Source organism: Malania oleifera, chromosome 3, assembly GCF_029873635.1.
Source record: "Malania oleifera isolate guangnan ecotype guangnan chromosome 3, ASM2987363v1, whole genome shotgun sequence".
Classification (NCBI taxonomy): Eukaryota; Viridiplantae; Streptophyta; class Magnoliopsida; order Santalales; family Ximeniaceae; genus Malania; species Malania oleifera.
The window spans coordinates 26412097-26434361 of record NC_080419.1 but is presented as its reverse complement, the minus strand read 5'-3'; the positions used below and the strand labels follow the sequence as shown (position 1 = coordinate 26434361).

At 36.6% G+C, this 22265-nt stretch overlaps 2 protein-coding genes and 1 pseudogene across 5 annotated transcripts in view; all 3 read right to left on the bottom strand.

Annotated features, from left to right (window-relative positions):
- Nucleotides 1-1150: 1150 nt before the first annotated feature.
- Nucleotides 1151-7995, bottom strand: LOC131150743 (uncharacterized). Its single transcript, XM_058101668.1, has 3 exons — nt 7787-7995; nt 1547-1680; nt 1151-1449 (listed from the first exon to the last, which is right to left on the bottom strand). The coding sequence occupies exons 2-3, from the start codon at nt 1638-1640 to the stop codon at nt 1301-1303; spliced, it is 243 nt and encodes an 80-aa protein (XP_057957651.1). The 5' UTR covers nt 1641-1680; nt 7787-7995; the 3' UTR covers nt 1151-1300.
- LOC131150742 (leucine aminopeptidase-like) lies at nt 1720-4999 on the bottom strand (annotated as a pseudogene).
- Nucleotides 7996-10227: 2232 nt separating the features above from the next.
- Nucleotides 10228-22265, bottom strand: part of LOC131152150 (protein SEMI-ROLLED LEAF 2-like) — a 30546-nt gene continuing 18508 nt past the window's right edge. For all 4 annotated transcript variants that reach the window (XM_058103831.1, XM_058103832.1, XM_058103833.1 and 1 more), the window contains 7 exons: nt 19994-20069; nt 17688-17815; nt 17295-17495; nt 17030-17173; nt 16831-16956; nt 11139-11375; nt 10228-10856 (listed from right to left, as the gene is read on the bottom strand). In XM_058103831.1, the coding sequence (XP_057959814.1) occupies nt 10692-10856; nt 11139-11375; nt 16831-16956; nt 17030-17173; nt 17295-17495; nt 17688-17815; nt 19994-20069 (1077 nt within the window). In that variant the 3' untranslated portion in view covers nt 10228-10691. The remainder of the gene's footprint in view (nt 10857-11138; nt 11376-16830; nt 16957-17029; nt 17174-17294; nt 17496-17687; nt 17816-19993; nt 20070-22265) is intronic.

Sequence of the window (22265 nt, the reverse complement as noted above, 5' to 3'; positions counted from 1 at the left end):
TTAAATAAATTTAAACTACTAATAACAAATTTTTTTAAAAAATTATGCATTTCAAATTTTGAATAAAAAATAACAAATTTTATATAAAATAATAATAATTAAATTTATTAATTATTATAATTTAATTCACATATTTCCATGCGTGCAACCATTTTTTTTTAATTTTCTTGTCATTTCTCCTCTTAGTCCACCTGTTTGCATGGATGCAACCCTTTTTAAATTATAATGTGAAATATATGATTATCATAAAAATAAATAATGCTAAATCACATGAGGCATGTGTCATTGCGGCTTCACGTGTCAACAATTGAGTAAATTAGGGATGGTAAAACAAGTTGTAACCCGGAAAGTATCCGTGACCCACCTGTTTAAATCATGTTCGAGTTTAATTGAAGATGACCCATTTATAACGAGTTAAGCGAGTTTGAGTTGAGTACCGATCGGATGACCCATTTAATTTGATATATATATATATATATATATATATGTTACATTTAAAAAATATTAATTAAATAGATGTACTATTTTCTACATTTAATGCTTTTTGTTAAGATATTAATAAATAAGATAAAAGAGTATTATTATTATTTTTTAAAATAGTGTCACTTTACTTGAATTTTTTTTAAAAATTTAAAATAAATGAATTACATTTTTAAACATATTCTTAACAAGTATCCATTTATTAAAAAGACGAGTTTAGATTTATATGTTAGTCATCTATTAGTAAACAGATCAATTCAAACTCAAATTGGTTTAACCCCTCCCCACTTATGATCCATTCAAACTCGACTTGCTAGTTCATTTTTGCCACCCCAAAGTAAATGAAACAAATGAGACCCATTCAATATGAATGTATACCCTCCCCATCCAATTTGGCTTTATTCTACTCAAACAATACCCCTCTCTCTCTCTCTCTGAATAATAATAATAATAATAATAAAGGAATGGATTAAAATGTGATAGAGACATTTTGCACGTTAGCTTTGTTTTTTGTTTTCTTTTTCTCCTAATTAATCATTCATTCACTCCAATAATGCATACATGAATTTGCATGCAAATGTCTCTGATTTTACGAGCAAATCTCGCTGGATTGTCACGAGTCAACGTCTCAACTATGCTGGCCCTTTCCACCAAGATTACGTTACAGTCATTTTAGGAAATATTTTTCCAAAGAGGATATTATTTAATATATTATTTTAAAATAAAGATAAATGGGAAAAAACTCTGAAGAGATTTTATTTAAAGCACCATTAGCCAATGGAAAGAAACTGATTGAGAAAGAATGAGTAAACGTGGATCTTCAAGATTCAGTGCGAGACTTGACAATGAAATTCTGGCGACTGATGGGGTTCATGACCACAGGGGGACCCGCAGTACGAGGCCAAGCCTGGAACTTCTTGTCGGTTTCTTCAAACCATTCCTTGTTCGAAACAGTGCCTGGGGTAGTACCTGTTTCCAGAAAAGAAATGAGACTGAACTGCCACCGTTGCTGAGGAAAAGAAAAAAAAAAACAAAACAAAGGTACGAGCAAATGACAGCAACTTGCCTCCAAATATCTTCCTGTCAGCAATAAAATAGTCACAAGTGAATGCAATTGCAATAGATCCCGCAACAGCTGGTAGAATGTACTTGGTCGTCATGTTCAAGCAGAAGCAGAAGCAGAAGCAGAAGCAGCAGTAGCTACGGGAAAAACCCAATGTCATGAAAAAAAATATATTACAACAAAATAGGCTTCAAAAGCAACTCCCAAACCCTGGCCAGGCCCTCAAACACCCACCCCACCCTCCTTTTCATTTTCAAACAAGAGAATTGAACCCTTAACCCAATCTAAAACTACAGAGGCACCATGTTGTGTAACACTGCATGGTAGCCACTACAAATCATCCTGTAAACAGGAAACACTTGAATATGAATCCATAACTCCACGCCACACCTACTCATGAGGCTCAGTTGGATTAAAATATCATGGGAAGAGAGAGAGGACAATGGGGGAATAGAGATAATAATAGCCAACTCAGAAAATACTAAAAAGAGAGGGGCAGCCTGGTGCACGAAACTCCGGCGTACGCAGGGCCTAGGGAAAGGGCAGACCATGAAGGATTTTATAATAGGCAGACTTAAAATTTAAGAGCTTATTATTCTAGCAACACCATGGGAAAATAATACCAAAAAAAGCTCAAATTTTAATCTGCATATTGATGGCTACAGGTAATGCATGCACGAGACTTACGAAACCAATCAAAAAGAAATATTAATCTGTAATACATCCCAAAAAATACTTGGGGAAAAAAAAATCAGAGTTTGAAAGTTAAGGAATTAGGTTTCACCATACACAAATCACCCCACTTTAAAAAGATCATTAGTGATCCAGCAGCTCTCAGAAGGGCAGTAGTCATCCCAGTTTGACTTCCCAAATGTGTTCCCTACCTAAGGCTGTTGTCTCCCTGTTTGACCCACTAAGGAGGAGTCCACATAACGGCCTGAGGAACTGCACAGCTGGTAGTGGTTACAGCACCACTTCTATTCCACTGTGCAAAGATTCGTAGAAATACTGAGGAGATGCAAAATAGAGTTTCATTTTTTTATATTTTACGCAGGAGAACTGCATCAATCTCCCTTCATAACAAGGCCAAGAAAAAAAAATATAAACAACCATTAGTAACAAAGATTACAGTGTATATAATTTTTTTAGGACAAACCCACACCAGCACAGAATCATTCAAGATACCAAAAAACAATTGTAGTTGCTGTGCTAGCCAACATCATTCTTAAGATTGGTTAGCATATGATCAAAAGTTTGGATTGATAAGCACTTGGCTCCTAGAATATCAATAGTATACCATCCTACAGGTGCTTTGAGCGGATGGATTCCACAACACCTTGAGCTATTGGGTGATACCCGTCTCGAGCCTCTGCAAACACCCTTTCGGCAAATATCTTCTCTTCTTCCATTCCAGTGCCTTGTACGAGTGCAGTATAGAGTGGACGAAGGTACTTCATCCTCCCAACTTCCTTTAAAATTTTCTCCACCTTGCTGTAGTAGTCCCTGCACCTAGATGAAATGGCCAGTTAGAGAAATGCCACCTTAACCTCATAATCCTTAGATTCTGCAAGCCTTTAGTGAGCGTCCAATGCTAGTATCTGTGAAGCTTCACGGCTTTTGGCAGGTTCTCCAATTAGAGCTCTCATTCCTGTCCTTGCCAATCGGCAACTTCATCCTCCCGTGGCATCCTCCCTACCTTGAACTCATTTGCCAGTGACACAATCTAGGTATAGATGTTTGAAACTGGTTCTCATGCATCTGGAGGTACGTTAGTATCCTCAGTCCATAACTCTAAATCAATCTCTTTCTCAATGCCAGGAATATTGGCTTTTAGGAAATCGAGAAATATGTCAGTTTCAATGGACTGAAACTTGAAGGTGGCAATATATTTCTTGAGGAATTCATCAAATGCAGGCCTTCCAACCTAATGTTCAATGTGCCAAAGGCACTGAAACCCTTTCTCCTATGGAACTTTGGAATATACATCATCAGGGTCCACACCTTCCAGCTTGGTTTTGAGCTTCGTGAGCTCTATGTTGTCCTTAAATCTTTCCATTTCCTCATTCAAGCCCCTCCAACAAATTCCAATATTCAGTACAGCTCTTTCCTCCCCTTGCACAGCCTCCACAATTCTCATTTCTTCATACGTCGTGAAACCCTCATTCAACCAAAAATGTTCGTTTGTCATGTTCATAAACAAATTCCCAGTCCAGCTATGAGCAAGCTCATAAGCCACAACCTGAGCACCACTCGAATCGCCTTTTATCACCGTCGGCATCAAGAACAGCATCCTCAGATTCTCCATCCCGCCGTAAGGAAAGCTTGGCGGCAGCACAAGAAAATCAAACCTCTCCCACTTGTATGGCCCAAACAGCCCATCCCCTTGCCTAATCATATCCTCCGTCCCCGAGAACTCCCTCGCCACTGCGTCCAACACCTCCAGCGCCGATTCCGCATAAACCATTGTCCTCGGCCCCACCTCCCTAAACCCTATCTCCCCAACTGCGAACGTGAACAAGTACGGAGGGATCGGCTGCTCCACCATGAACTCCTCCACTGCACTTCCCTCGGCACACCACACCGAGTCGTCGCACGCCACGTTGGCGTCTCCCAGCGCTGGTGGCTTCCGCTCAGTGCGGAGGGCGGACATCACAGCGGACAGCTGGTGGGGGACCATGAGGTTCGCTGCGAAGCATATATGTGCCACCGGCGTGTCCTGGCAGGGGGAGATAGAACGTGCGTGAATAGGCTGGCACTGGGTGTACACATAGGGGTGCGTTTTGTTGAAGGTTTGGGGCGGCGAGAGCCATTGGAGTGCCGAGGAAGAGGGGGTACTGGTGAAGACGAGGAGGAGAGAGGAGAAGTTGGAGAGCGAAACGGTGAGTTGGTGGCCTTTGATTGGGTGTGGTTATGAGGAGAGATAAAATGGGAGGGGAGTATGAGATTGGGGGTCAACGACGGCAGAGATGGAGAGGGAGCGGGCATTGAGGAAGAGAGGGCCGGAATGAAGGCGGGGTAGAGAGAGGAGGGCAGAGGTGTGAATGGTGGAGGAAGGGAAATTGAAGTAGAGAGAGAGGGAGACATGGGTGGCGAGGGGGTGGGAGGAGTCGGTAAAGGAGTGGGGATCTAGAGGTGCCATTGAAGCTTGCGACGCTGGTGGCGGAAGTTCTAGGCTAGGGTTTTGAAGTTGCAGTGAGGCACTGTAGCTGAAGAATCAGAGTGAGAGGAGGGGAGGAGAGTGGAGGAGGTGGAGGTTGTATCCGTTGGTAATTGAATCTCAGAATACAGTATATATTGATAAACAAAGAATTGTATAAAGGAGGAAAGGAGTAAAACAAATAAAAGAAAACCAGGGAGAACAAGACATCTTTCCATTACAAAAGGCAAACAGCTAAACAAAAAGAAAGTAAATACAAGACAAAACCAGAAGTAGCACCAAAAATTACAGAGACATACACAGGTAAATAAAAAAGCAGAAACCCAACCCCTCCCCTACCCACCCAATGAATAGATTTTCATTTTAAAAATATTTTAGGCTGGAGGATTGCATCGATTTCCATTTGTAACAAGGCCAAAAAAATAAAAATAAAAAACCATTACTAACAAAGATTACAGTATGTACTATATATATTGATAAACAAAAAATTGTGTAAACGAAGAAAGGAGAAGTACAACAAAGAAAACAAAACTAGGGAGAACAAGACATATTTTATTTACAAAAGGCAAAGCAACTCCCCCCCCCCCTCTCTCTCTCTCTCTCTCTCTCAAAAGATAAGGACTTCAATGGAATAGCATTGTAGCAAGACATATATATATAATGTTTTGAAGCAGGCTAGCATTATAATTCAATCTACAAAGATAAGCAGAAATTGAAGTATTGAACATTTGTAATTATCATAAGAAACACTACCAGTTAAGAAAGTGTTTGGTTCGTTACCAGAACCAGAACTGGAATGGCAATGTGCTGGAATTGTATATAGAATGGAAAATTCTATCTGCGCTTCTGGTTTGACGTACAGTCATCAGCAAAACAGTGAGATTCTCCCCTAATGTTTGGTTTGAGACAGATCCGAGTCAAAGATTTTCCTTTGTCTCTCCAATCTTCTCGGTTTATTATAACATAATTTAGATGTGACACTCAATTTATTCAAATTTCACTCACCAATTATCCACATTAATGGTTTTCATAGCATAGAATATATGTTTTATTTAATAATTGAAATTCAAGTTAGATTTCATGCACCAACTCCTAATTTTAACACTTCATTTAATAATCAAATAATATATTTTACTTTCCAAGAGAGTATTTCGATACCAGCAAATTGGTGTTCCCATTTATAATTCAATTATGTCTCATTGAAAGCATCGTTCCATGATGGAGCAACAAAGTTTTTTCAACAATTGAGCTACTTTTTTTTTTTTTTCCCCTAAGCATTCAAAGGTGGGAAAAAGCCCTCTCTAGTAACACTTTGTTTTAATCATGCCTGCAAGTCTACACTAGGTGGATTACAAATTCACCAATATACATCTTATTCTAAAACAAACTACTTATTAGGATTTTGGGTTATTCCAGCAACAAAAATTCCTTATGCAAATCTTTCTACAAAAATATTTCAATGCTACACTGAGAACTTTTGGAAAAATTATTGCATCCCACATGCGAAAATTTTCATTTTCCACAAGTAAATGTCCCCAGTAATAATATCCAATATTCCAATGAAACATACAGAGTGGCTCAATTTCTTCTCAACAAGAACTATTGGAAATTTAACCACATGGAAAACCACACAACATTCAAAAGGAATAAGCTTTCACTAGACCTAACAAAGCGAATCAGGTCAAATAATTGGTGGCGGATTAAGTGGATTATCGGGTGAAAAAATCGTAATCCATATTCGACTCGTTTAAGTGGCGGATTTATGACGGTTCGAGTTAGATAATTAATGATAGATGGTGGATAACCTGCCATTCTCAAATATAATTTTATAATCATTTTATTAAAAATTTATGTTGTGTCATAATAATTGAAGTTGTTTACAAAATTATAATTTGGTAAGTTGTAAAACATTTAAAAATCAAACACATAGTAAAAATTTATTTTACCTAATACCTAGTAAGTATGCCAGTATGGTTTGATGGTAAGTTGTTCATTTGTGGGTTCTACATTTGATAAATCTAGCAACTGAATTTCTTTGATCAATTGCATTCGGCATTTTTTTTTCTAATCCCAGCAATAAACTGCAAAAATAGAGAAATGGGAAATCAAATACAAGCATTGTTACTCACCAAATAAAGGAAGAATGAAAAAATAAGATTATAAGTGCCGTTCTTAATGTCATCCTCAAAGTCAAAGAATCAAGCAAAAATTAAGTGTATAATATAGTCAATATTATAGAACTATATTGAATTAAAATACTGAAAAATGAGGTAAAATATGTCCAAAACAGCCGAGTCCAAATCAAACATTCATTGAAATTGCGATCAAATAAGATAGGAATTAATCAATTATAGATTTTTAAGAATTCATAATTTGCTAGAAAATAATTTGAGTTTGTGCAAAATTTAAAAAACCTCACCAGTGGTGGTCGTGCGCACACGTCTCACAAAGGAGTGCAGTGGGGAGTGTACACGATTACGCGTCAGAGAGAGAGCGTGAGGTGGTGGTGGTGGTGCAGCGCTAGCTGCAGAATAGGCTGTGAGCTGTGAGGAGGGAGGGCAGGAGGCGCTGCACGTGCGATGGCACGAGAGCTGTGGAGAAGGGCCGAAGGGGCTGACTGGCTGAGGGCTGCCGGCGCTGTGATGGCTGTGTGAAAGTGTGAAACCCTAAACTAAGGAATGAAAGATGAAGTGATGAACAGTGAATTTGAAATTGAAAGTGGGCTGGGATTACAGCATGCGATCTGGATGGCTTTAATTTAATTTTTTTTTTTAAACAGCTTCTTATAGCCTAATATTTGTTCACAATGTTTATGCACAATCGTCCACTTCTTTTTAGCGCACAATTCATCAAGCTCTAAAATTTCAAATTCAAAAGAAAAAACGCAAATCAGGTAGTTTCGGCACAATAAACAAAACCAATACCAATACCAATCAATGAACATAAAAATGGAGAAACTAAAGAAGTCACGGCATATGGAGCAGAAAAACCTAATGCGGGGCTCAATAAAATTCAGATTTGAGGGAACAGGAGAACATCTAGAGATGATAAAATATAAACGCTGAGGGAGAGAGACAGGAACTCACCTGAGAGAATTTGCAGAGTTGATCGAGTTTTTGGAGCTGATTGTTAACTATGCGTTTGCTCTTTCTTTGAACCCTCAAGGTCTTTTTAGTTTTATAAATTTTATTTACTAGTAAGGGGCCGTGGCTTTGATTTCCTTGTCAACGAAACGACGGTGTTTTTCAAGAGTAGAACGGTGACGTTGTGATTTTCATTTCAAAGTCATACAAGTGTGAGTCACAGCATACACATCCATTTACAACTGACAAAATGGATAAAAATCCATTACGGAAGCACTTAAATTTACTCATAACCAATCTACACATTAAATAAGTTAAATATAATTTGATCATTTTTTTATCTGTCTCTAAATGAGTTGGTTGACGAATTTAGAATTTTACACTACCATATGAGTCTCTAGATCTGTCATATACCCACATTCAAACTCAACTCTAAATACTCGAATTTTTTTGTGATAAAAATAAAAGTCTCTAAATTTATGCTCTGAAAAATATTATATATATATATATATATATATATTTGTGATTAGTTATTAAATATTTAATAAATTACCAAATTATAATTTTAAAAATAACTTCATTTATTGTGTTATAAAAATAAATTGTTCATTGGATGGTCAAAAATTATATTAGGATTGTAATATTCTCACCCAATAATTTGCCTAATACACCACGGATTATCAGATCCGATTCGCTTTGCGAGTTTACATCCACTCAGCTTGGTTGGACTCAAATTTGATTCAATTTTAAGATAAGTTACTTGATGAATTAAATTTGAGTTTTAAAATATAATTCATGAACCTAATCGAGTTTTTACCTTAATTAAGCCCATTATTGAGCTTGTTAAGTTTAACATTTTTGAAATATATTCGATTTGAGTTGAATTTCAAGTTCAAATATTTCAAGTTGAATCGAAATACTATGTCAATTCAACTCGACATGAATACATCAAGACTACCTGAAATTCTTTCAATATTAATATTTTTAATTAAAAACGTATTTTTATTTAATTTTATTTTATATGAGGTAGCATTTGATTATTTTATGTTAGTATCATCAATCATGTTTTATTTAGGACCATAATCTTATATGTTGATCACTTGTTACATACTCATTTATATTATATTTTGAGGCATCATGTTTAGAGATCAATTCACAACATGATTATCAAGTTTTTTTTATGGTTTGTTTCTCATTATCGAAGTTTGAAAAGCTTATAAAGCTATTTGAAAATGAATGTTTATCAACCATTTTCAATATAACTTGCTAAGCTTATCATCATACTGAATCAGTATTGCCATTATAATTGAACATTTTCACTTACATACCATTAATACAATTAGAAATTTTGCTTTGCTTACATCGCATGATTCACGACTCTTCTCTATTATACTCACTCAAGTAGCATTCAATGAAATTAAGCATTCAAGTATGGAGTACTAATATGCAATTCTTAGTCTAAGAACAATATTTTGGGTACGGCAAAAAATGCTCTCTAAATATAAATATTGAAGTCTTTTAGGATCGTTTAATATTTCTATGGCTAAGATTTTGAGATATGCATATAAGTACATTATAGAATATGTGAAGTTCACAGTTTTTCTAGCAAAACTTTTAAATAAACCTCTTTATAAAATTGACAAATAGAATATTTTTACTGAAGAAGTAGTTAAGCTCGTTTAGAGATTTATGAGACTAATTCATTAAGCTTTAAACTATGAAAAGCCTAACCTTTGTACAAAGGCAATTAAGTACAAACAAATAACACATTTAGTACTTACTCCTTTTAATGATTAGAATTATGTTAATGTGATAATTCCCGATTAACTTTGAGCTAATTAGTGCGCATACATGCTATGAGTAGTGCAATGACCCTTATACTAATGAAAATGTGTACTTGTGTGAGTGTGTGTGCAAGAAAGAGAGAGAGAGAGAGAGAGATTTGAACCCTAGTATGTACTTGGGAGTCGATCAACAAGCCCGACCCAACGCCCAAGCTTGGTCCAGTTGAACTTGAATTGAGCTCCACCTGGACCCAATCCTAACTAGCTTAACTAGCCTAGTTCTCAAGCCTGGATCTAGGCTATAAAACTTATTTTGAGAGGTGTTTAAAATAATCCATGAAAAAAACTTACCTGACTTATAACTCAAATAATTAACATTTTAATGTGTAAAAAAATGATATGGAACAATGGAGGCATTTGCTAGAAGAAGTGTAGAGGCAGTTCTATTGTTTATTTATTTATTTATTTCTGCTATCCTGGCATGACTGTCAAACTCAACACATCTCCAGTACTGTACATCTCACTTAAAGATTTTCTAACATGACTTTGCAGTTTTGTCCTCCACATTTTTTTTTTTTACTTGGTCCAGTTCATAAGAGAGTAACAAATCAACTCCCAAACTGCAGGGAGGACACCCAGTCCAAAATAAATGACAGGAAATGAAATATAAGATGGGTCTCAATAAAAGTATAATATATGAAACGAGTGAAGTTTGCATCTCCACTGTGATTACATTACTTAGAAAAAACCTAAGGAGTTTTTTATACATTAGAAGTGTTGGATGGGGAAAGGGAACTCTTGACACAATGCATGGGCTCTGAGCCTTCAGGGAGAATATCTTGAAGGATGCCTCCCGTGCAGTTGCTCACACAAATATGCCCACAGAAAAACGAATAAAGAATAATGAATCTATCTGCTCCGCAAGGCGGAGGAATCAAATATGAAGAAGTAACCTGCTCAATCATCCCCATGACATCGGCTGTTGTTCCTGCAAAGGCTAAGTAGCAGATATGCTCAAGGAGAATTTCTTTATGCACGGGATTTGAGCTTTGAAATGCACCGCTCACTTCAGTAGCGATTTCTTCTAGATCTAATAGATGTGTGATTTCATACTTGTGTTAGTATCAACAACCAGCAGCTTTAAGAAAGTTATCATATGGACTAGAAGCAGGTAGCCTAAAGAAATGGGGATGATGCTGGTACTCGGTTGCACACTGCATCGGAAGAGCGCCAAGGGGTGGTTTCTGCATATTGGCACCAAAGTTCTGCTCAAGGAAAGGATTACCAATCTGCATTGAATTCCGAACATCATTGCTCCATAGTAAACATAGTGGATCTAAATTTAAAATGCCTATCATTACATGGAAACATTGCATCTCCCAGGTCGAAGATAAAAAAAATTAATGAAATTAATGCATATTAATTATGACTTAAGAATCTTACCAAATAAATTAATTAAAACTCCACTGTAAGATATATGCCCTCCAATCCTCTTTAAAAGTTTGGCAAGCACATGCATTTTTGTTTTGAGTGCATCATGCAAAAACCAAGAAGTTTACTAAAGGGAATACCTCGAGGGAACCAGCATCAGCTGGGGAACTGGAAGCTATCTTCATCGCCCCATCGTGCTGATCTGGCAAAGAGCAGCCCAAGGCAGTTTCCTGTTTTTGTTGAGCACCCATTAAATTGGACATTTTCTGTTGCTTTCCCATCAGAAGTGCCTCACAGTGACGAGCCATTTCCTTGTAAGGCACATCAGGTGCAGTTGAGATAGAATATCTTCCAACTTGATGCGCTGTTTCCAATACCTATGCACATTAAAGAATTCATATCAAGCAAATTAGACCTTTCTACCAAAAACAGAAGGATAATTGATTTGATGAAATTTTTGTGGCAGTGAAACTTAAAACCAAATTTGTTATGGAGAAGATATTCATAAATTATGACAGCAAACACGTTGTGGTTGGTCTAAAATTCAGGTCGATTGAGATTGGTTAAAACCAAGAATTGTTAAGGTTCAGTACAAATTCATTATTTTAGGAAATTCAAAAACACTGCAGCAATGAGGAATGATTACCTCGATTTTTTTATTAAAAAAAAATTGAGAGAGAGAGAGAGAACCCAGAAAGGATTCAAAGATGAGATTTTCCTTCAAGAATTACTACATGTAAATTTTTCAATAAAAATGGTAGATTTGCCCTAGCTGGTAATATTAAAAAGTACACTCTGGAGCATAGATACGAGGCTAATCGAATTTTTATGGACTACAGGGAGCAATTCATAGATGACTTTCAAAAAGATAGGTAAGATTCCACAACATAAAGATACCCATGACTGGGAAGAAAGCTATAAAAGAATCAAGCTGCTTCCAATTTGACAGACATTAAAATATATACATGAAAGGTCCAACAATGTACATGGTCGAGGACATAAATAAATCCATGAAGTTGTCATAACAATTCTCTTCTAGTATCTAGAACAGATATATAACTGTTATTCATAGTCCAAGGACTCGTTCAGTAAAACCCCAGAAGTTCTCACATCATTTGCAGTATATTATGTCAACCAAACTTTAGAAATCATCAATGCTCCATGTATTCGTTCAAGAATGCCAACTCATCACAGTTTTTTTTTTATAGAAAAAGAAATTCATTAACACGAAGGAGAAAAAATTGCAAGGGGCAGAGGATAAGAAATTCCCCTAAAAGAAACAAAATATAATTATAATAAAGCCTCCTCCAATCCCTCAGATCCAACAATAACATTCTCCAAAAAAAACGAGCCCAAAAGGAAGCAAGGAAAACAACTCCATCCCATCAAAGACTAGAAGGAAGTTTTTTTGCTTCTAAAAACCTAGCATTCTTTTTGGCACACAAAGTCAAAACGAGGGGAAGATGGTGCATCTTCATCAGACCAACCTTTCTTGTTCCTCCCAAAACCTCTATATTGCACCAGCAAGAAATTATCAACAGCGAAGAAAGCATCACAGACTCATCCAAAAACTGAAATAAAATAAAATAAAATAAATAAAAAAAAAATAAAAAAAAAAAGGATTCAAACCCATTTAGCCACCTGAAAATGGAGTAACAAGTGGTCAATGATTTCATTAGACTCAAAACACACCTAAAGCAGCTAACTAGACTGAAGAATATAAGGTCTCTTCAACTACAACAAATCATCAGTATGATGACTATAAATGCCTATAATCCACATAAAATCCCTGATTTTGAAAGACCTTTGGCCTTCCAGATGAATTTATTCAATGGTAAAAGAACAAGATGAGGGTTTCATGAGTTGAGAGAAGTAGTAAGATTTTGTTAAAAAAGAGCCAGAGACATCTTCAATCAAATCCTCAAGTCATCTTTCAGTTGGGAAGAAAAAGGATCCAACACTCAACAAAATGGATACTAAACAAAATGGTCAGGTCACCAATCTCTCTCATTGAGGTTAAGTAAAAATCCCAAGATCCAACCTCCAAAGAGTAGAAAGCGAGAAATTATAAGCTAGACAGCCTAAAGAGGCGAGGGATGGGAGACTTCAACAAAACCTCTCCCACCCAATATCTTCTAAATTCCGAATGAGATCTCTAGTTCCAACTTGGAAGCGAGTAAGAGGGTAGAATATGTGGGCTAACTAAGAAATGAATTTCCAAGGACTTGCATGAGAAGCATTGCTGCATCCAGCAGTATCCCACCCATATGATGCAAACCATACTTGCTTCTAATTACCATGTGCCAAAGGGAGTCAACCTCCAAGGGGAACCTCCAAAGCCATTTCCCAACCCCTTGACTTAGGTCATCTAAGTTCTAACCTTATCCCAATTAACAAGGTGGTATCTCTTACACTCCCCAGCCCCTGAGCACAAAAAATCCTTCATAATCCTCTCCAAACCCTCTGCCGCCCCACTAAAATTTTAGATAGAAAAAGAAAAAAATGGGAATATTAGAAAGAGCAGCATTGATACGAGTTATGTGACCTCCTAAGGACAAGTAAGTCCTCTTCTAACCCCCAACTTGCCGCACACTCTATCCTCCACCAGTCCTAGATCGAGGAGGTATTAAGGTTGCCTCCAAGAGGGAGGCTTAAAAAAGTCAAGGGCACCCCAAAATAGTGCAACCAGCTAAGTAAGCCAAGCCTTCTAATGTGACACTACTTAAATTGATGTCTACTCTGCCACTCTTAGGCATGTTGATCTTGAGACCAGAACTACTCTTAAATATTTTCAGTAGGGTGAGAATCTTTCAAATTTTTTGCTGCACTGTCATCAGCAAATTGAAGGTGGGACACTACAACCTTCTCCGTGCATACCTTAAGGGGCTCTTGGCTGAATGAAATTAAGACCCTGAACATGGTTGATCAGCCTCAACATATCCACAGTAAGTGTAAAGAGAAATGGGAAGAGGGAATCCCTTTACCTCAATCCCCATGAGGCATTAAACCTCTTCCTCAGTTGACCATTCACAATAACTGACATTGTCATCGAGGATAAACACCCTTTAATCTACTTCCTCAAAACCCCTTTGAAACCCTTCTTAGTCAACACCAGATTCAAGAACTCCAGCTCCATGTCATAGGCCTTTTCAAAGTCTAATTTGAGCAAGAGTCCCTTCCCTCCGTCCTCACATCCTCCACTACTCTACTAGCAACCAGGACAGCATCTAGAATCTGTCTATCCTTCATGAAGGCAGAATGTTTTAGAATAACTGTCCTCCCTAAAACCTCTTGAAGCCTCTCACCCTCTTTGAGCACTCCTTTTTAGGGACGAGCAATAAAAGTGGAATTCACATTCCTCCCCACCATCCCATTCCAGTGAACTCACAAAAGAAAAGCATTACCCGAATTACCTCTCAGCTATCGTGAAAGAAAGCCATGGTGAAGCCATCATGGCCTGAGGCCTTATCTTTGTCCATTTCAAACATTGCTCCCTTGATCTCCTAAATGTCAAAAGGCCTTTCAAGCCAGATTAGCAAGGTTTTCGTCTATAGGACTCCAGTCAAAACCTTCAATCACCAGCCTGTTCATGCAACTCTTGGTGTACAAACTCATATAGAAATCCATAATTGCCTCCCTTATTTAGAGACCTGCACCACACATCCTGAATTCAACTCCAATTCCTTAATAAGGTTCTTCCTCATACCATTCGCCACCTTATGGAACAGTTCGGTATTGCAAATCCCCTTTCTCATCCACCTCATCCTAGTTTTTGCCTCCACGGCCTCAGGCCATGATGGCTTCACCATGGCTTTCTTTCATGATAGCTGAGAGGTAATTCGCGTAATGCTTTTCAAACATTGCTCCCTTGATCTCCTAAATGTCAAAAGGCCTTTCAAGCCAGATAGCAAGGTTTTCATCTATAGGACTCCAGTCAAAACCTTCAATCACCAGCCTGTTCATGCAACTCTTGGTGTACAAACTCATATAGAAATCCATAATTGCCTCCCTTATTTAGAGACCTGCACCACACATCCCGAATTCAACTCCAATTCCTTAATAAGGTTCTTCCTCATACCGTTCGCCACCTTATGGAACAGTTCGGTATTGCAAATCGCCTTTCTCATCCACTTCATCCTAGTTTTTGCCTCCAACTTATGCCTACCCAAAAAAGGATAACATAAAAATAATTACTAAGCTGAGCCCCTCTAGCTCCTTTACTTGCCAAGCCACAGCCGTCCCACGTATCCAAGCACTCGATTTCATCTAGACTGTCCTTTTCTTTACATCTTTATTCCACAATTTCAGCCTTGTTTTCAGACTTCAGCTTACTTGTAAATCTAAGCGCCCCCCCCCCCCAAACTCCCTTCACAGTCATCCTAAACATTGCTTTCTCTCCACGAGGACTTAATGCACTACCTAAAAGGGATGTGTCAGCCACATGTTTTTAAATCAAAAGTGGGTAGGGCCCCAATGAATAGGATTGGCATCCAAAAGAATTAGGCAGTGATCCAAAATTGGTCTAACCAGAACATCCTCAGTAACATTCAGGAAGGCGTCCCTCCATTCCTTGGTGGAATGGAAAGCAATCAGTATGGGAAGATGCGATCCTATCTCCCCAGGCTACCCAGGTGAAGTGGCCGTTAGCCATGGTGTTAAATAAAGGCTGCGCTGGTTACATAATGCCGTTACGTAACGATTTTTTGGGTCACCGATACCGTTACACACCGCAAAATCGGTGAGAAGAAAAATCACGGCTGTAGCGCCCATTACAAACCACGACCATTACGTAAAGGCCGCTACGGCTGTTAAGTAACCGCTATAGGACGGTTACACCAAAAAAATTATTTATTTTTTACTTTTTCTTCTCACTTTTTCCCTCTCTTTCAAAAATCATTCTCAATGTACCATGTGGCGAGAGGGGGAAAAGATTAAAATGACGATGACAATGATACAAAATTTACTATTTCTTTAAATACTCACAATAGATGCATTAATTAACAATTTGAAAATACTAGTTAGGAAAATATTTTATTTTGATAATATTAGTAATGTGATATTTATGTTCTATATTTTTCAACTTCAACCATCTTTATTTTCTAGCTATTTTATATTTGTAATTTTGTATTATTTGTATGTCTTATGTGTCTAATAGATTAATGGAGTGTATAATGTATTTTGTTCTATTAATTAATTTAGCACACATAAGAATTTATCACAGATAAGAACAATGAGAAGTATAAATACACACACTCACACGTAATTTTTCTATCAATGGTGGTTTAAAACAAATGTAAACTTGTTGCCCTTACCAAATAACTTAGTTACTTGAACTAAAGGATCCAAAATACACTAACTCATTCTAAGAAGGGCTAAAAGCTAAAAATATGCAAGTACGCTAATATGCACAAGGGTTGTGTGTGCTTCAAAAAAATTCATGGCCATTACACCCGCTTCCCGTTATGTAACATCCGCTACTCCCGCTTCCCATTACACCCATTACCATTACGTCATGCTACCAGCAACCGCGATTTAAAACCGTGCCGTTAGCTAAAGCTCATCACAACTTTCAAGTTCAACCACCAACTTTTATGTAAACTCTCATTTGGAACAACTTCCAAATGTTTCATGGAACATCAAAGCTAGAAAATGCTTATGCAAGTTTGGAATTTAATTAGAAATAAATCAGATTTATGTCATCCTTAACACATCCTTGGCTAGAACTAGAGCTGAAAGGGAACTGATTCTCAGTCTGACACTACCCTAGTATAATAAACAAAAAAAAAAAAAAAAAAAAATCCAAAACAAGTGAGCATAAAATGGAAAACTTACTGATTCTAGGAGTTGGTTGACACTCAAAAGATTGGGGTTTTCCATGGTCAACTCTGTATTATGTTTACTTTGACTTTCAAATGAATCTGGGAAAGAGTAGTCATCTATTGCAAAAATTGGAGCAGCCTGCACAATGACAACAAAATATATCACTCCAAAAGTTCAAAATAAAAATAAGGAAGCTGTGCAGTGTACCAACCTCCTCCTCAAATGATTTATTGAGCCTTGAATCAAACTGATTTACTCTTCCTGGGGTTTCCATGAATAACTGGGCCCCCAATGGACAAACATCATCAGGTAAAAATTCGTTGAGCAGCTGTTCTTTTATATTGGATGACTCAGACTGCACAAAGAGGCCAATACTCGATTTTATAGAACCATTACGAATTATAAAGCATAAATTATTAATGCTTCAATGTTCAGAATAAATCCAAGGGCCTCAGACAATAAATGTGGATACTTACATCTGAGAGATTTTCCAAACTCTTCACAATCGTGGAAGCAAAAAATTCCCTCGTCAGGTTCTCAGAGATTTCTATTTCTGAAAGTGACTTCAAAGCAGAATTATCATCCTCTTTAGAACCATAAGCATTTCTGGGAAGGTTGGGTCCAGTGTCAACAGCCTGTAACTTGCAATCTTCAACCAGATGTAGAAATGGGTCAACCTGCAGCAGGCATAAATAAAGTTAAATAAAACAAGTTTAATCTTCAAAGATGTAGAGTTAAAAAAATGATAAATGAAATCAAGATATAAACTTCTGTAGGCACCCGGGCACATGCATACATATGAAAGCATAGACAACAACATGAGAAGTAACGAAAAGCACATGAAACCTCCTTGGCAATGAGTGATATACCACTTTATCTGTGAGGGCTTCACTGGCATAAGAAACAAGCGGAAGAATATTGTATGCTTTCGAGGAAAAGGTAATCATAGAAGTTGACAAAGTAAATAGAGATCTGCGACGTGATGGTGGGAGTGGCCCTGCAAAGACAATGAATATACAATTTAAGCCGAAGAGTTTATAACCAGCCAAGGATTTTTTTTTTTTTTTATTTCTATTTTTTGGTTCCAAGGCTCAAAAGCAAGGTGACGTGCCTCTTCCCTGCACCACCTTCCTAGAAACTGGCCCAGGCTCCAGTGTCACAGTGCAATCAAGTCAAGCTTACTTGAACATTATGTCATTACTATGCAAACTTACAAGATACTTGAATGAGGGATAGTTTGAATAAAGAAGATGTTAATTAGGCTAAGCACTTTCTAGGACATCCTGGAAATTTATCTTGCCTACACATCAGAACCAAGTGTAGGCATCATTGTAGCATCTAGAACTCTTATGAACAGAGGTTACATAAGTTAAAACTACTGTAGCATAAGGTGGCTCCTATGAAGAATTGAGACAAAAATTACAGTAGAGAGTTTGTTATTAAAAAGTCAATAGTCACAGCATTTACTCTTTTCATTGAAGTTATCAGCTCATGGGGGTGATCAAGGGTAAGATTGTTGCCTGAAGGATCATTGGTTCTAGCATGGAAACAACCTCTCCAAATGTGGAGTAAGGCTGCACACATCATGCTATTGACAGACCATTAGTATGGCATATAAGCCCGGTGGGCTGGATGTTACAGTTGTTGTAATTACCAGCTTCCTTGCAATCAGGCTAAACCTCACAATGATCACAGACAATCCCAAGTTTAGATCATACGATGACATTAACTACCAGTCTTATCAAGTCCTGCAATGCTATTTAATTGCCACAAAAGCTATACTCTCAGTCCTTAAACCCTGACTGCGCATTTATACTCCATACTCCAAGACTTTCACAACTGCTGCAATCACTGATATCTTTATTTTATGATTCTTGAGCCGAAAAAGGAATTGTTATATCGAAAGGACGAGGTGGGATAAATAAGTATGGCTGTTTACACAGGAAAGTGATGTCTACTATGGCAGAACAGAAGATAATGGGAGCTACAAGACAAATAAATTGAACCCTTTTATTTGAGGGCATGTATCCTCTTTAGCTCAAAGATCCAAGTGCTTAAGGAAGATGAAGGCTATTTTTGGTTTGAGAATGTTTATTCCCTTTTATTTGAGGGCATGTATCCTCTTTAGCTCAAAGATCCAAGTGCTTAAGGAAGATGAAGGCTATTTTTGGTTTGAGAATGTCTATTCTTAGGACAGAATAGTCTTAGTATAGGAGTTTGATAGATAACACAAGAAAAGGTGTTGTCATTATAAAGCAAACGATAATGTAAATTTTATTTATTTATTTATTTGTTTCTATAAAAAATTATTTATTCATAATATAAATAGGTATGGAATGATTATTCTTAAATTTTACCATGCAAATGTCAATTTCGATCCTATTCCTTGAATGGAATGCAGAAAACTTTTGCATGAGTGACTTCCTTATAAATTATTATATCCCTATACATTTTCTATTCTATTCCCACCTTAATCATTCTGTGAACCAAACATAGGCTAACATCCCTGGCCTTCTTAAAAGTCTCATCAATAATTTTTTAATAGAATAATGTATAAATTATGCAAATATTAAGTAGGGTTATGTGAATGAATGCCCTAAGGGGCACTGTTAGGGTGTTATTTTTTGGGAAATTTCTAATATTTAATGTAGTAGTTCAGCTTGAATGTGGTGGTTTCCCCTGCATTGAATAACAGTGTTTCTTAAAATACAGGTGTTCTAGGGCGCACTAATTAGCATGAGTGACTTCCTTATAAATTATTATATCCCTATACAATTTCTATTCTGTTCCCGCCTTAATCATTCCGTGAACCAAACATAGGCTAACATCCCTGGTCTTCTTAAAAGTCTCATCAATAATTTTTGAATAGAATAATGTAATAAATTATGCTATTATTAAGTAGGGTTTTGCTAATGAATGCCCTAAGGACACTGTTAGGGTGTTATTTTTGGAAATTTTCTAATATTTAATGCAGTAGTTCAGCTTGAATGCGGTGGTTTCCCCTGCATTTAATAATGGTGTTTCTTAAAATAACAAGTGCTCTTAGGACACTAATTAGCATGATCCTGTTAGGTATGAAACTAGACCTGGAATATTTATCTCTTATCAAAGCCATGTTCACAAGCAGCAGAAAATATAATAGAAATTTAATACACACCATCAAGTATGAATTTACCTCCTTCCCCAAGAGAAATGCTTCGCAAGGAAAAAGCTAGCTGAAAACTTCGAACTAGAACTTCATGGCTGGAGTTCTGCATAACACAATAAAACCATATAAATTAAAAATACTCCCAAAATGGAGGGGGTAAAAAAAAAACATGAAGTGGTGCTTAATTAAGTACAGCCAGCTGACAAATATCAATATATCGAGCAAATCAAGTAGCAGTACTGGAACAATTCCTGTGAGATGTGACTTCATGTGACTAAATTCCACCAACAACTATAAAAAAGTAAAAAATTCCATATGTTCGCTGCTGCAGAATTTTTCCTTGCAATCAACAAAGATGAAATATCACCCCCCAAGAAGCCTTAACTCAACAAAAGCACCTAAGAAAGGCTGGATAAGATGATGGAGATTATAGAATTTCTGTAAGATCTTATTTGCTAAAAGATGAGGCAGATCAAGGAGATCCCCCAAGGTCAGAGGGGCCATGCAATATCAAAACAGATGCTGGCAGTTCGATTGAAACTTGGATTTAGATGATAAGATTGTGTTGGAGCATGGATTTCAGGCCTTGGATTTGGATTTGTACAGATTTAGACAGAACTCAATATAATTTCCGTACTTCATTTGGTTCAAATCAACACACATGCAAATCCAAGGTTGGAAATCCAAGCTTTGGGAAGTGCATCAAAAATTTCCATCAGCTAGCCTCACATTTCTTTTGGGCAAATAAAGCTCATAGAAGTATCCGTTCTTAATGAACCAGGGACAGATGCTTGGACACAAACATGTTAAGGATTTATGAGGGGATCTGTAAAGGTTTCAAGTCTTTCACACTAACATAAGGACAAAACCCTTACAGAATACAGGAAAAACATAACATTAATTAGTGAAGAAGTGTGATCATATTCATACATCATATTACCCTAGCACCTTGCCTAACTTCTTGATTGACATTTCCACTTCCTTCTCCCCTTGCATGCCTTTTTACCCTTGGGCAGCCAAAAACTAATGCCCACTCTATGGGTGCACAAGCATACAAGGCTACAACACCTTAAGGATTACAAGAGGATCTGTGAAGTTTTCAATTATTTCACACTAACATGACAACAAAATGCCTAAAAAATACAGGCAAGGAATAACACTGATTGGAGAAAAAGGTGTGATGATATGCTTCATACATCATAATACCCTAGCACCTTGACTAACTCCGATGCTATTTCAGATATTTATATAAATTTAGACACAAGAAACTAATACAACTATCACTTCAAAATATATATATCTACATATGTATTGCTAACATTTGAGGAATAAATTTAAATACTTTGTGCCAAACAATCTAAGATGTAAAAATGTTATCATATATTTCAAAAGTTTTAAAATTAAAAGAAAAAAAAAAGAAAAAATGTGCAAATTAATTATACAGCATAGAAAAGAAATATTTACAAAATATAACAATTAAAAATTTCCCTTTCACATGCAAAAAACACATGGATACCAAAAAGTTAGTATACTTTTAAAAATAGCATGTAGAATCAATTCAACTAAAAAGCGAAACATGTGTATTGAAAGCCTTTAAATCAAAATGACCACATAATTATATTGGATGTTTTAAGAGAGAGAAAGATTGTTTATACAAATATTTTGGAGAGGGAGTTCTTTGATAAAGTTTAAAGCTCTATATATATCAAAGAATCACAAATTTAGGATATTAGATTTTATTTAACTTTCTTGCATGCATACTCAACATAAAGGCCAGAAGGAAATTTGAAAATTTTATCATATTAATCAAGGATCTAATTATTAAGACTTAATATGCATTGTTGGCCCAAAACCTAATAGCTTAAGCTTCTAGTTTTGTTCCCCACGTTTATTGTTCGCTTGTTAAGAATTTAACTTATTCCCACTTAGGAAACAAAGAGGTGTGATTTCAAGGAGGATGTTCTGAATAGAATTAAACAAGTATAGATGTGCTTACAAGATGAGCTAAAAATCCATAACTGCCAATTTACTCAAGGGAAATTTTATGGAAGCTGTAAAATTAATATGGTTTATGGTACAAAATACAGATCATTTTAAAATGAGACGTGCCTACTAAAATGAGGATAATAATAAGGATGCTGGGATGAATGTATAAGAAAATAGAAAGGATTTTTGACTAGATAAGAGAGGTTGATTCATTATGGTCTTAAAATTTGTGAAGAAGACCAAGGACTAGAGAAAATATGACAAGAGTATAAAGGCACAAGAACTATATTTAGGAAACCAGTTCTAACTGCAG